General features: G+C 42.9%; 1 protein-coding gene across 8 annotated transcripts; it reads left to right on the top strand.

Annotated features, from left to right (window-relative positions):
* The first annotated feature begins 347 nt into the window (after positions 1-347).
* Positions 348-14,149, top strand: arpp21 (cAMP-regulated phosphoprotein, 21). 8 transcript variants are annotated; one of them, XM_016669266.1, is made up of 20 exons: positions 352-590; positions 6,052-6,215; positions 6,347-6,496; positions 6,611-6,653; positions 6,754-6,819; positions 6,909-7,020; positions 7,153-7,291; positions 7,580-7,717; positions 7,808-7,904; positions 7,995-8,090; positions 8,211-8,248; positions 8,338-8,394; positions 9,834-10,021; positions 10,492-10,629; positions 10,729-10,826; positions 11,834-11,908; positions 11,987-12,136; positions 12,224-12,317; positions 13,437-13,540; positions 13,638-14,149. In XM_016669266.1, exons 3-20 carry the CDS (start codon positions 6,351-6,353, stop codon positions 13,779-13,781), a joined length of 1,923 nt encoding a protein of 640 aa, XP_016524752.1. In that variant the 5' UTR covers positions 352-590; positions 6,052-6,215; positions 6,347-6,350; the 3' UTR covers positions 13,782-14,149. The 8 variants fall into 8 exon arrangements, with proteins under 8 accessions (XP_016524749.1, XP_007547693.1, XP_016524752.1 ...); XM_016669264.1 differs by having other exon boundaries at positions 353-590; positions 6,347-6,497; positions 6,612-6,653; positions 13,434-13,540; XM_016669265.1 differs by having other exon boundaries at positions 354-590; positions 6,347-6,497; positions 6,615-6,653; positions 13,434-13,540.
* The last annotated feature ends 692 nt before the right edge of the window (positions 14,150-14,841 follow it).

Genomic DNA, 14,841 nt, shown 5'->3' with positions numbered 1-14,841 from the left:
TTAATTGATTGGCCACAAGCAACTCCAGATACACAGGTAAAATGAATTAACTATTAACTGATTAATATGGGACTGAATTTTAAAAAATTGAGAAACCATTTATCCTAAACAATCACACGACTTTATGTTGCTAGATCCAAATAAAAAGTCACTTTTTCTGTTCGAAAAGTAACAAAATAAAACAAATTTAAAAAGAGAAAAAAAAGCTGATAAATGGCAGTAAACTAAAGGTCTGAAAGGTTAAATAAAGTGGTGAATGCAGGTGGATAGATGCGCAGAGAGGAGCTGGCTTTCAGGGCGCGTGGAGAGACAGGAGCTCGTGCATTCCTAACGTGTGCGTGTGTGTGTGTGTGTGTGGGCGCGTGGCTCGGGGTTCAGAGCTGTCGCCCGTCCTCCTCCTCCTCCTCCTCCTCCTTCTCCTCTTGCTGCTGCTTCTCCTCCCCCTGCTCCTCCTGCCTGCCTACACCGAGACGAGCAAAAGGCTGGGGAGGAGCGACAGAGCCCTTCAGTCAACAGACGCGGTGTGTACAGAAGCGGCGGTCGGCACCGGCTGCACCGGCAGGAACCCGGCGGAGGAGCGTCACCTCACGGTAAGCTAACGGTCGATCGTCACCGCGACGAAGCTGACTAACGGTCGCTCCGCGGGGGAGAGAGGGGCGATGACATCGACGCTGCTCGCTTTCTTTTCGATTCTTTGGTTATTTTCTCTCGAGTTGTTTTAATTGGAGAGGTAATGCTACGATTTTTTTTAAGCTGAAACTATGAAGTGACGGCGGGGGAAGTCTGGAGGTCTGACTCCAGCTAGCGGAGCTCAGCCGCAGCTCGCTGTCTGTCTGTATCATTCAGCGGCTCCGCTGAATGGTTTGTTATACCCTGAAAAAGACGTCCCCTACTCCGAATCCTCTGCCTTTTTAAAAAAAATATATATTAATATATTATTATTCCTGCTCAAGTGAGAGTACATAAAGCTTGATTGCATCAATGAGTGTTTCCGTTGGTGGGTTGAAACCAGCCCCCCGCAGCTGTACATCCTTCACCCGCCCGAACAGCAGCGCTGTGAAGTCCCGGAGCAGGAGGTCCGCTCCCTCCTAGACCGGTGTAAAAATAGCCCGGTGTGTCAGCTCAGCTCAGCTCAGCTCAGCTTAGTCTTGGTCACACCCGTACCCAAACAGAGCCCAGAGAGATCGTTTCCCGAGCACTTATCCGTCTGGTTATGCGGGTCAACAGGAAGCCGCAGAGGTGCCACCTGTTCGTGTGAGCCGACCCCCTGCATCCTTCTAGTAAATGAGCCGAGCATGGGTTACTGACACAGGCCCAGGGGCGCAAACACTTAAAATTCAGAAACATCATATGTGTCTGAGACAGAGACAGTTGTAACTATGGATGGGAGAGATCTCAAATAGCGAAAAAGACACAAAAACCCTTTACTTGCTAAAGTTAAATATGAAAAGATCAAGATAAGACTATAGTGGCTGTCAAAACTGACTAACAGACACACAAAATAAACCTTCAGTTAGAAACACACTAAAATAGTTCAACTCTACAGAAGTATGCACAAAATCTGCTGGACTAACGAGGACATAAAAAGAACACGAAACTATCTTTTTTTGTTTTTTTGCTGCAAGTTTTGTATGTCTGAGCAGAGAGATTGTGATCTGTGACCCATTTACGCCTTCTGGCTACCAGAACAAAGCTGCACAATGTTAGAAAATGATCCAAGTGACATCATTACTGTTGAGTTTTGCAATGGCGAAAACATTGAGGCAGGGGACGATTTGAAAGCTGTGGCCACGTAGTGAGAGTTTTATTATGACACTGGTTTGGAGGGAGCAGATAGTAGAAAGTGTCATGCTGTGAAAACAACTGCTGTGCGAATAAATAAATATTATATTCAACTAATTGATGCTTAACCTTCTTTCTGTTGAATTAATAATCATTAATATAAGAACATTGCACATAATAACGTTTTGCCACTGTCCTTTGGTGATGCCACTGCAGTGTTCATTAAATCTATTTCTTCTTCACTCATTCCTTTTTCATCTGTGACCGTCTTAACCATCGTCTGTCCGGTGTGACCACCTACTGCAGCGGCAACAGGCTGATTATGTTGTTGACGTGCAAATGCACAAACCTTGCGGTAATAATCCTGCACATTAGGACACTGCCGTCTATATTTCTGAATTTATTTTTTTCAGAGCTCAGGTGTTTTTGCGAACTTCCCCTTCTAAGCAGCAGAAGCGGCAGCTCTTGCCACCCTGCTGAGTTGCGCTTACGTATATGGTCTGCGTTTTTTCCCTATCTGGGGTTTGAGTTCAGCTGCAGAGCAACGCAGCTGTGGAAACCACAAGTCACCTTCACCTTCGTGATAAGACTGGTGCGGCTGGCCAGGTGCTGATGACAGGACAGTATAACCTAAATCTAACATGTGCAACCTACTTACTGCTGGCTCTTCAGTCGTCTTTAAAGTGCGGTGTGAGATAACGCGTTACTCTGCTGTGGGTTTGCAGCAAAAAGGAAATGAAAATGAAACTCGTGTGCAGAAAATTCAAAAGGTGCGCACACACACACACACACACACACTCACACACCAGCAAAACTGAAATTGAAATGATGACACAAAATGTATTGTGTCTTCCCCCTCCCGCACCCCCAATTAGAAGAAAGCCCATAAACGTTATGGGTCAGAGTTAGCCTCGAAATTCACAATTACTGTTTTGGAATCAGCGTTTCCTAATGAGCTCCCTGGCTGAGGAGAAAAATAAAATAAGATCTTGTTTTAGAGTCAGCCAGGCCCTTAGAGAGAAAACACTAACAGCAGCCTCTTTGATTCGAGGCGGTAAGGATTTCTTGTTTTATGCGTTTCATGCGATGGAGTGGGACGATGATAAAGGAACCTGCAGTCGGCAAATATGGATATAAATATTTACAAGTACAAGAGTTCAGGGTGACAAATCTAAGCAGCCAAGCTACGGTGGTAAACAATAGAAGCGATATGCTATTGATAGGTGAATTTTTGTTTTCCTTTTAGGGGTTTTAATTACAAAAAGGATTGCAGCAGGTTTAGGAGCTTAAAGCATCTCTTGGATACGTTTCCCCCGTCCTGCCTGCATGTCAGTGTGTAGATGAGCCGGAAAGCTTTTGGCCGGAGAAAAAAGGTTTCCCGGTGGGCGAGTGGCTCCGAGGCTTCAGAGGCTTCGGAGAGAGCAGCAGATGGATGATGATGTAGCGGGAACTGGTGCTCCCTGCCTCCCGCCGCCATCCGTCACACGCTAATGATCGTGTCACACCTTCTCCCCGGGCGGCCGGCCACTTCTGCAGCGCTCAGCTCAAAAACCGGTGGCTGCGCTCTAATCCCCTCTTCACTGCCGTCGGCTGAAAAGCCTGGAAGCAGGAGTGTCGCTGCGAGCCTCTCGATCACCAATTCCTCACTTTTTTCCCCTCCTTCCTCCATCGCCTCTTTTCATTCATCTTTCACCTTTAAAACCCCCTGCAAAACGCTCTCGCTCGTCTCTCTTCATCTTTTCCCATCTAATTCATCTGCTCCATAGCCTTCCTCCTCTTGTCTTTCTTCGTGTCATCTCTTATTGGTGTAAATTCACAGTCATAATCCAGCCCCAGCATGCCTCCTCCTGGTTTACATCCAGATTCTCTTTGATCGTCATAATTAAAGGAGATGTGTTGATTCTCCTCAACCCCTCCCCTCCCTCTCGCGTTGTGAGGTCTGGGGTCAGGGTTGACCACAGGGCAGCAGCGTTCATGGAGCTGGTGTGTGTTTGGCTGATGGACAGCTCAGCAAGAACTCGCCAGCAGCACATTAGGGAGCCCGCCAACCTTATTATGTCCTTCTGGACTGTTTATACAACTCTCAACCATTTCCTCTTTACACAGGCTGCAGTAGACCGCCACACAAAGCCAGATTTGGATCTTTATTAGTCTTTTGTTAACTGTGAAACTTCACCAGCTAGAGGGGCATGCAGGAGCTTTATTGCTTTGATTAATCTGATCTGATCAGGTCTAATTCAGAAAAAAAAAAAAAATCAGATTTTCGCTGTTTAGTCAACTCATCAATTCTAAGAATTCCCACAGTGTTTGGTCTATAAATCCATTAGTCAACAACATGTATAGTGATACTACTTTAGGTAGATAAAAATAAAATTTTATATGTATGTTGTTCATTTTCTGCTGGATTCAAAAGTATTTGTCAGCGAACCTACACCCCAGCTTTTCTGTTTTATGTAGAAAAAGAGCAATAGAATCGGTCAGAATTGGGATTAGCTGGACACTCCTGTCCAGTTAAATCCTGATTATTCCGTCTCTGTGCGAATCTTTGTCAGCATCTTGTTCACTGGGAAATGTCAGGTGCAGAAATACGGGGATCTTAGTGGTCTTTGGTTTGATTTCTGGTTAATAATAAAGATGCACAGAGATCAGAACCAATCAGCTTCCAACTGAATGGCTGGTGAAAAACTCATTAATCTTTTTTTATTATTATTATTATTATTAAATGTCTTATTATCCTTACAAAACATCTGTGTTGGCAGGTCAGAAATAACCTCCTATGTTCAGTATAATACAGCATTATAGAAAACTTGGTTTATTTTAGTAACTTGACTCACTAAGTATTATTAAAATTACACACAGAGTGATGTTTTCAAGCCTTTATTTCTGTTAATTATAATTTTTTTGCTTACAGCTAAAAAAAAATGCGACATTTAATTTCCTAGAGCAGGATATTACATCAGACCAATAAAAACATTATTAATACAGAAATGTGGGTGTAATGAAAAGTATGTTTAAGGCTGTTATTTTCAAAAGATACTTTCAGTGCAACAAATGAGCCTCATTAAACTGCATATTCGAGTTTATTAAATGCGGCTGTATTTAATACAGTTATTGTATCTAGCCAATAACAGTTTTGGGTTTTGTTCGATCTGTTCGGTTTTTATCCAATTCAGAACCAAAATAAATAAGAGAGGAAAAATGTGTGCAGGCTCTTTGATCAAGAAGGTAGTTTTGAATCCGAGTAGATAGCCCCATTTATTTAGCAATCTATATGTCAATATCTTATGTTTTGCCTGTCTTTATAGACCAAAAATGGTGGCAATTCTTAATTTTAATATATTTATTGAACAGGTGGGAAAAGCACAATTTTTTTTCAACGTTTGACCCCAACTGATCACCATCTGAAAAATAATCTGATTCCTGTGTGTGGCCGATTAGTTGGTGCAGCTGCGGTGAATTTCTTCTCGATTGTAAAAGGTTGGATTATACATAATGTATGTTTACGCAACAGTCCTACAGCCAATCCCTTTTATAATGTAAATTTTTAGACCACCACATGCCGAGATTTCAATGTCAATGATATTTTTTATTTATGCCGCACTGAGATGCCAATGGGAAGTAAACTGCGTTCAGCTGTTAAATAGTCATGTTGTGGGACTCGGCATCCTCTCAGCTCGTTATTCCCTCTCAGGTGTTGCAGGCCGAATCGTCCCCCGGAGCGGCGTGTTACAGCAGACTGCGCCCGCTTTAGAAAAGATGCCGGAATGCCGCCTCCTTTGTGTGTGGCTTGTGCGTCTTTCCTCTGGTCCCCTCCGATTGTCTCGCCACAGGGATCAGGGATTCGGCTCGGCATTCGGGGGAATATCAGCGTCGCCGGATCAGATGATGCTCTGACTCTCTCTCTTTCCTCTGCAGCTGCTGTTTCTAAGAAAAGCTCAAGGACGTGGTTTAAAACGCACAAGCGCACCAACATAGCGTGCACGCGTGAGGCAGGTTTCACTTCCGAGCACAAGGCTCGTTCGTACGCGTGCGTTGAAGACGCAGAGTAAAACAATTACTGCTGGAAGACTGCAATTAGCCGTCAAGCCAGGAGAGCTTTCTGGAAGTGCCGACAGAGGTTCATACACAAACGAACACAAGATTGCAGGCGGGCTTTTATGCTCCGGCTACTGTTTGAAACAGGCGTGCGGCGGTGATTCTGTCATACAATAACTGCTGACATTTTTTTTCCCCCCTCTCTCTCTCTCTTATGTTTTCTGATTTCTTCAGGCTGTTTTCCATTGACCATTGAAGGGGGCCTGCAGAGAAGAAAACGTTAGCGAAGCCGAGCAGAGGCGGACGTGATAATTGCATTTCTTGCTGCCCTGTGGGAACATGGGATATATGACCCCATCATTCACTCGTAAGGCTCTCCAGTAAACAATTCCACACAGGTAGGGACGGGGTAAGAATTTAGCCAAAAATATTTCTCTAAATGGTAATAAAATGCACAAATGCGTCATTATTTGGCTAAACAGGGCTTGCGGTTTTGTGTGTTTTTTTTTTGTTTTTTTGTTTTTTTCAGAAGGATGACGGAGGCGGTCGTAGAGAGTGCAGATGTCCTTGCAAAACCCTGTGACACAAAAAGCCACCCCTCCCTGTCGCCATGTCTACCCCTCTGCAGTCAGAAGGGGGGTGGGGAGTGTCACACTGACATTAAGAAGCTCCAGCAGCAGGTGAGTGACATTTAACATACACATCCTGCTAATTAACAACGCCGATATGATTCATCTTTCTCCCTAACACCGCTCATTTTACGAGGCCCTGGTAATAAATTGTTCCCTTGCCCGCAGGAACACTGTAACCAGGTGATACCAAAGAAAAAATTCAAGGTAAGCTAAAGTTGCGCCTCCTCTCATTATTCATTTTTACTGGGATATCGATTGCAGTGAGCCCTATGAATTTGTAATAATGCTTGTGTATGTGTTTCAGCCCAAAGGAAAGTTGGTGCGAAGCATGGCGTTCAGCGAGGAGTCCTCCCCGTTTGAAGAAACCAAGGTAGGAGACGTACACATCTCATAACCTTCCGCCCCCGTCCGCAGCCTCATCGCGGCGCTCAAATTACTCTTTATTTTCTTCTGTTTCAGGTATCTCCAGACACAAACATCCCATCCAGCTGCCATGACAACGAGAGGACCTCCAGTAGGGACGAGGAGCAGGAGAACAGCCCCGATCCAAAGAAACCACCACTGTCTAAAGGTGTGTGTGAGGCGGACGCCTCACAAAGAGACAAGTGGAAAGCAAATAAATTTGAAAAGTAATTAAATGTGATAATAAATGCAGGCATTTGTTATTGCAACATAAGAGTTTGTGTTGTTCCATGTCTCTCAGAGTCCAGCGTGGAGTACACCGACTCTACCGGCACAGATCTGGACCAGTTTATTGAGGACACCCTCAACAGCAACCCCAGAGACCGTCTGACACTGCTGAAACTGGAGCAGGACATGACTGATTTCATCTTCAGCAATAGGTGAGTCCATGTGAAGTAGCGTGTGTGTGTTTCGGTGTCTCTATTTAATGCACAGGTAGAGAGGTTCTACAAATCTTTAAGTAAAACTACGATTCTCCTTCAATCTAGCACCAAATTGTAAACAACCCATGTTATCACTGACTACACATGCAATTAAGTAAAACGCAAACCTAGGCACAACTTATGGATCACTTTTTTGGGGCATTGTGGCCTAACATCCATAATCCATCCACCACCAGAACCACCTCTGGAGGTCGTAGTTCATCTCCATCCTCCTCTTTCTCTCAGTTCCTTTAAGAAGTTCCCTCAAATGTCGTCCTACCACCGCATGCTGGTCCATCGGGTGGCGGCCTACTTTGGCATGGAGCACAATGTGGACCACACAGGCAAGTCGGTCATCATCAACAGGACAAGCAACACGCGCATGTAAGCTCTAAAAAAAAACATCTGTGTGTTTCCCTGTGGCCACTTGCGTATGGGTGTGAACTGATACATTTGAATATTTGTCTGCTTTAGACCGGAGCAGCGCTTCTCAGACATGGTTCACAAGGACAAGACCGAAGACACACTCCCTCTGAAGATACTATTAAAGAGGGACAATTCGGACGACCAGGTCTAACTTTGCTCTAGGAAATTATCTTCAAAGCTGACATTGATCGCAGTCTATCCTTGACCTCTTTTTCCCCATTCCCCTCCCTAACAGGGTCGCCACCACCCTTCACGCGAGAGGCAAAGTAAGTCGATGGAGGAGAGAGAAGAAGAGTACCAAAGGGCACGAGAACGAATTTTCAACAAAGAGGTGAGAGAAAGAGATCGAGAGGAACTAAACGGGACACGACAAAAAAAAAAAAAAAAAAAAAAAAAGAAAGAAAAAGAATGGACTGGAGTTAATTTCTCCTCCTTTTTTTTATCACTGCAGCCACTCTGCACTCAAGAGAGCGGCCATGCAGAAAGCAGGTAACCTTGCCTGAGGTGTATATTTTCCATGTAACTTTCAGCATATTATATTTAGATGAGGACATTAATATACGCCTGTGTGCGTGCAGGGACGTGGAGGAGTACAATTCATACGTGGAGACCCAGAGGAAAAGACAGCTCTTCAGGTAAAGCGCTCGCTGCAAACATGCAGCCATTTATCATCTTAATCTGGTCAGCATGGCTGGCGCAGGGCTTTTCAGAATCTGCAGCAAGAGCTAGATCTTGTTTTATTCCTTTGTGTGTGTCAGTGTCGAAGATTCCTGGAAGTACATAAAGTCTTTAAAACGTTGGTGAGTTAATGGATGATGGCCTGATCCCTTTATTACATGCTACATGTAGGCAGAGATTCACAGGGAAACAGACTGCTGACTGGAATTGGACCATTTTCAGCTCAATTAGCCCTGACCGGTTACTGGCTGGCTGGAAACGCAAAAATCAAATCTTTTTCCAATCAGCAAGTGAGACTCCTCGCAGGAAAAGTTCTTGCTGTGTAAAGGAGGCTCCTGTGGTCCCAGTTTAGACCTGGTATTGATATTGGTTCCAGTTGATCAGGAGTAGACAAGTCTAAAAGTCAAGATTCAAGATTCCCACCTGACAGATCAGCTAAAGATTAGACTTGGACCTAATTACCAAAGCTACTGCAACCTGTCCAAACACCATTTGGAAAGTTTGAAGTTTTTTAAAGTAACTTTTAAAAAACTTCAGTTTGAAAGTAATTTTTAAAGTAATTTTTAAAATGAAACGTTAATAAAAGGTGGTCATTATTTTTCCAATATTGCTATTTCTTTTTCTCTTTTGAAGATCGTTTCTGTTAAAAATAGAAATCGCTCACGGACGATTTTTTACTAGGAGACATTTCTGCAATGCTGCCGTGAGGAGTAATATGTCAGCAGGTGGTTCTTAAATGTGCTGTTGGACAGACTGTGCAGATACGAGTGTTGCACTGAGAGGAGATTTTCTTCAAACTCCTCTGAAGGTGGTCTGAAAACCGTCTTAGGTGAATATGTTCTCATCATGCTCCTTTCAGATCACATGAACGGACTGAGGTTAGCAATTTTCAGGACCAGTGAGGTGCTACAAAGTGAAGCCAGAGGATTTATAGAGATTTAATAAAGCATCTAAAAAGAAACTGTGTTTTCTACATGTCCAGACATGCATGTGGGGGTTTGAGAACGAGAAAGAGAGCAAGATTTTCAGCTGATAACAGGAAGGCTGATTAGAAAACAAAAGAAATTGCTCATGTTTTTACTTTATGTAATATCCTGGATCTGAAAATTTTTGCAGCTTTTGGTAAATCTCTCGACTGCTGTCTTAGAAATACATCCGTAAAAGAGGCTCAAATGTCTCCATAAACATATTTTCTGTTAAAATGTTCCAATTTGTTTTACCGTAGCTGCTCTCTCAGCTGAGAGTTGAGGCAAAGTCACATTGTAACTTTGCCTCAACTCGTAATATAAATAACATGTTTTTTTTATTATTAGTAATACTTCCATTACTTCCAAGAAATCCAAATAATCCAAGATCTGATCGGTTTTGATGAGAATGTCTCATGACTGCCTGACAGGAAAAGCCGTGCCAACTCGAGCTCCAGCTGGACGGGCAGCAGCAAGCAGAGCAGCATCGAGACCGACTATTGCTATAGCAACGACCCCCCACCTTGGAGCAGCACAGATTCAGACTCGTCCTTCCAATGGACGAGTCCAGCGGTGAAAGCCCACCAGCCTTCCGGTCAGAGCTGGGACACACGATCAGGTGTGTTTTTATTTCAAGCTTCGGAGAAGAAAAAAAAAAAAATCACTTAGTAACTTTTCAGCAGTTATCGCTCGTCTCACTGAGGTGTAAACTCAGTCATCAGAGGTGAGGGGGCTTCACTCTTCCACACCTGTGCACACGGAAATAGAGGCGCAGGCTTCATCACCGTCACGTGTGCCCGCGCGGGGCTCGCTGTTTATAAATTATCAGCTTTTATTCAGCAGCGTCTAATTAACAAAAAGTCGAAGTTCTGGTGTGAAAATTAAACTCCAATCTACAAATCTTCACACCAGAGCTGTAAATTTTCACGCAACACCTCCAGTCTTCCTCACATATTCTGGAGAAGGGGGAAAAAAAAAAAAACGTCATCGCTGCGGAAGAGGTTGTTTTTAGCACAACTTCTTCTCTTTTTTTTAATAATTGTGAGAAATCTGCTGTTCATCTTGCATTCTTCTCTTCGTCTCCGTCAGGCTCCATCTCACTTTACAGACTGCCACCCCCTTGTGCGCACCCGTCTCCGCCTCCTCCCATCATCGAGGAGCCGGTTCACACCTACGTCGCGGAGAACGGCATTCCACCAGGGAGCATACTAGTGAACCCTCTTACTGGTACATGACACACACACACACACACACATACACACACACATCGCATCGTTCTGTCAACAGCAAATTCACGTTCCTCATATTCAACCTTTAACCTCACAGGGCAACCTTTCCTGAACCCTGACGGAAGCCCAGCTGTGTACAACCCTCCAGATAGTCAGCAACCAATCAGTAGCCAGACTCTGCCGCCTCAGCAGCAGGTGACACACTTTACTGGACTTTACTTCCACACACTTTGTTCCAGACCCAACCTACAAAATACTAAAGTTCTCCATGAATTTATTAAAAAGATTTCTAGAGCAGGCTGGTTTTATAAATGGAAACTGCATATTAGGATAGGAAATATGACCTAGAAATGTTTTGCAACTATTTCTCTGACTCGTACGCCTGGAAAACACTGACATCATACATGACACACTGCAAAAACATGAACTCTTACAAGTATTATTGGTCTAGTTTCCACTGCAAATATCTTAGTACATCTGAAATGAGACAAAAAAATAAACAAGTAACTTTTCAGCACGATATGTGAGTTTCTTTTAGGTCAATAATTCCTTAATATTGATGGAAAAGGACTAGTTATATGCTAAATAATCTGCCAGTGGAACAAGACATTTTTCCCATAATGTTTTGAGAAGAACAAGGCATTATGGGTTTTATTGGAAAAAACCCATGTTTTTTCCAATAAAAACATTATGACACAGCTGGGTTTTTACTGGAAAACCCAGCTATGTCAGAAAGACATTTCTCCCATATTATAAGGTATAAAATGGGTAAAGTGTCTTGTTCCACTGGCTGATTATTTAATGTATAATTCGTACATTTTCATCAATATTAAGACAGTATTTACTTAAAAGCTTCCACATTGTGTTGTAATTTATTTTTGCACTAGAAACTAAACCAAAATTACTCGGATTGTGTTTTTTCAGTGCACACAAACACACTTTTTCCCCTCCCAGTCTCAACCTTCCAAAGTTCTTTGACCCTGACCTTCAGTTTAAAATATTAAAAACTGCAGTTTTCCATGAATTTATTAAAAAGATTGCTACAGGCTGGTTTTGTAAATGGAACCTAGACATCAGGATGGGAAAATGGGGTAGAGAAACCATTTTTGTTGTCGTATGCGGGAAAACGACTGAAGTCACACATGCCAGACACGATCACACTGACACGCTCATGTTTATCTGTGTCTCCATCCGTCTCTCAGGTGGTTCAGTACTCGTCTGTCTCTTACTCAGCTCCCCAGATGTTACCTGTCACTCCCTCACAGCCATACTCAACAGTATGTATCACTGAGTGGCCCGCTGTGCGTGTCTGTGTGTGTCTGTGTGTACTGACCTCCTTTCTCTGGACTTGACAGGTTGAAGATCTCTCCTCACAGTTTGCTCATGTGACAGTGAGCTGCCCGTCGACAGGAGACGCCGCTCCCATCTACCCTCCCAGTCAGGGTTACATCTATGCAGCTCCTGCCCCTCTTAACCTGCCCAGCTACTGCCAGCCCTCACCACAGGTAAAGGCAAACACTTTTTTCTGCCTTGTATATTTCTCTTTAGACTTGGAAGTGTATATATTCAGCAGCAATGATGTCACCCAATAGGTGCCTGTGTACGTTTACCCTACCTCAGCCCAGCCTGGATTCAGGCCCGCTTCGCCCTCCCAACATGTCCGCAGCTCAGCAGCACAACCAGCAGGTACTTCCTCTTTCTTTCTTGTCTCTTTTTTTTTTTTTTTTTGGTGGAAGAAGAGCAAACTGCAGCAGTAGAGGAGGGGGCCGTTACACTGTCAGAGATGTAGTCTGAGGGTCTCACAGTGAACCGGTCTCTTTTCCTGCTGTTTCTTTTCATCATAGCGAGGACACGGTTCGACCTCCTGATCCCTGCTGGTTAAATACTTTACCAGCATTTTTTTTTCTTAATTCAGTGTTAATTTGGTGTTTGAAGGAAATATAAAGCAGGAGATCTTATGAAGTTACGAAGGTGAAGGTCTTATGTTTTAAAGCATCACAGTCCTTATAATGAAATGCTAAAGAAACTACGAGTGACCAGAGTTTTGTCTGATTATTACAACTAACTAGCTTGTTGCACACTGCTCGTCAGCTTGCTGAAAGAAGGCCACTACACTTACAAATGAACCAGATTCGACTGCTTGAAAATACCTTCTGTCCCAAAAAAAAAATAACACAAATAAACTTGACAAAGCAACAACAAAAAAAAAAAACTATCACTATTTTTAAGATAATTTGTTACTTAAAGGTTATTACCTTAAAAATGTAGTTGGCAAACTACATGCAGGATACTTTAAGTAGCTGACTATAGGATAAAGTTAGTCGTCTAATATTAACTTATTAGGAAAAAAAGTAGCTTATTTTTGGTCAGTGAAGTCACAAAAAAGACAAAACATATTGAGTGAAGGTAAAAGTAATTACACAGACAGAATACAATCAAGTAAATTTAAATATGCAATAATGTCCAAATCTCATTATAAATAGACAAAACTTGTCACTTTATGAAGAGGAATACAGCAAAAATATTCTTCATAAGTAATTGAAACCTATCACTCAATAATGTGACTAATAATCAGTATGTTTTTTTTATTTCAGCATGAATGGCAGTAACTGCTGCTAAACTTTTTAATACATTTAAAAATGTATATGTAATAATCATAAAAGACTCAGTGATATGACAATAGCCCAGCCCAACTCACAATGTGTTAAGAAAAATGTCAAAACATTTGTGTTGCCCACTGTTTTTTTATTCATCTCTGATGAAATCGGCTCCTAATAATCCCAGTGGTGCGTCTGTGTGCAGCAGGTTACCCCCCTGCTGTGAGGGTGCAGCAGTCTTCCCACACCCAGCCTCAGCCTGTGCTAGGCACATACACACCAGTTGCCTCCCACCAGTGTAGCATGGTTCAGGTAACTTCCTGTCTCGCCCCCACTGACTCATCCATTTGTTCTAACACAACATGTAAAAATGATCTGCCCTAACGTTGCGCGTCTTGCCCCCCTGCAGGGAGGCGCTTCGGTGCCCTTTCCTCAAAGCAAAGCTGGGCCTGGGGGAGTTGGAGACGTGGGGTATTGCTGCGTGGTTCCCCCACCTCCTCATCACAGTAGCTGCACCAACCTCAGAGCACCTGCTTGGAACATGCAGTATTGATGGTGTGACAATACCTTGGTTCCTGTGTCAAGTCACACGCAGGCACACTGTTTTCTTTTTTTTTCCCCCCTTTTTCTTTTTTTCAATGCAAATGCATTTTTTCGCACTCCCTTACCTTCACCCTCTTTCCTCCTGACGGTGTGGGTTCGCTGTTCCCACACTCACAACATAGCCTCGCTCACAGAGATAAATGTTCCACTGTACCAAAGCTTAGTAGAATATATAAGAGCTGCTGTACTGAATGCATAATTTATATACACAAATGGAGTTTTATATTGTTATTAAATTATATATATATATATATATATATATTGTGTTTTAAGGAAATGCACTGTGTGAAGAGAATAAAGTGCCATGGTTTGACTGATGAGGTCACATGTCTGCATCACCCAGCCTCTTTGTTTCCTCTGAACCCGACGCTGATGTCATTGACAGTACAGAGAGCTGTGATGAGAGGAAATATTACAGGAAGATGCCATCCGCTGCAGCAGAAACCTTTTTCTGTGGCGAAGTAGCAAACAGCAATTTGAATATTGAAGAAACAGGGCTGTTTATAGGAAATCAATTCATCATTCTCTGACGAGCAAAATACTTGTGTAATCCTGGGTACTCAGCCAGGGAATAATGGGCTTATTATGAGATGGAGCAAGAGAACCGACAAGAACCAATGATGCTTTTACACTTAACAGTGACAGCAGAGAGGAAGAAAGTCTCCATTAACTAGTCTTCTGTAGGACTTCAGCACCCCCTGGTGTTCAGTAGTGAGCATTGCTTTGATTAACTTTTTGACCCTGCAGAACACGCAGTCAGGTTGGCATATGGTGACAGTAAAAATGCACAAAACAACTTTCTGCAGTGATTAAAAGGATCATATTGTTTATTGTAATTTTGGTTTTTGACTTAAAAAAAAATATATCTTTGAATACTTGCTATAATCAGTAGTTGCATGATTTAAATGCGTTTTATAGAAGAAGATAACCCAACAAATGCAGCTGGTCGGTGCCCATTTAGTTTCTGCTTAATGGCTGTATTTTTCACTACTGGGAATATTTTAAATATC

Source organism: Poecilia formosa, unplaced genomic scaffold (genome assembly GCF_000485575.1).
Source record: "Poecilia formosa unplaced genomic scaffold, Poecilia_formosa-5.1.2 Scaffold21, whole genome shotgun sequence".
Lineage (NCBI taxonomy): Eukaryota > Metazoa > Chordata > Actinopteri > Cyprinodontiformes > Poeciliidae > Poecilia > Poecilia formosa.
The sequence above is the reverse complement of the archived record's forward strand: the minus strand, read 5'-3'. Positions and strand labels throughout refer to the sequence as shown.

Coding starts and splice junctions, on each gene's coding strand:
- arpp21 (XM_016669263.1), top strand. CDS start 6,351: ATGACGGAGGCGGTCGTAGAGAGTGCAGATGTCCTTGCAAAACCCTGT. Junction 6,820..6,908: donor CCCCGTTTGAAGAAACCAAG/GTAGGAGACGTA, acceptor CTTCTGTTTCAG/GTATCTCCAGACACAAACAT. Junction 7,718..7,807: donor AGGACAAGCAACACGCGCAT/GTAAGCTCTAAA, acceptor TGTCTGCTTTAG/ACCGGAGCAGCGCTTCTCAG.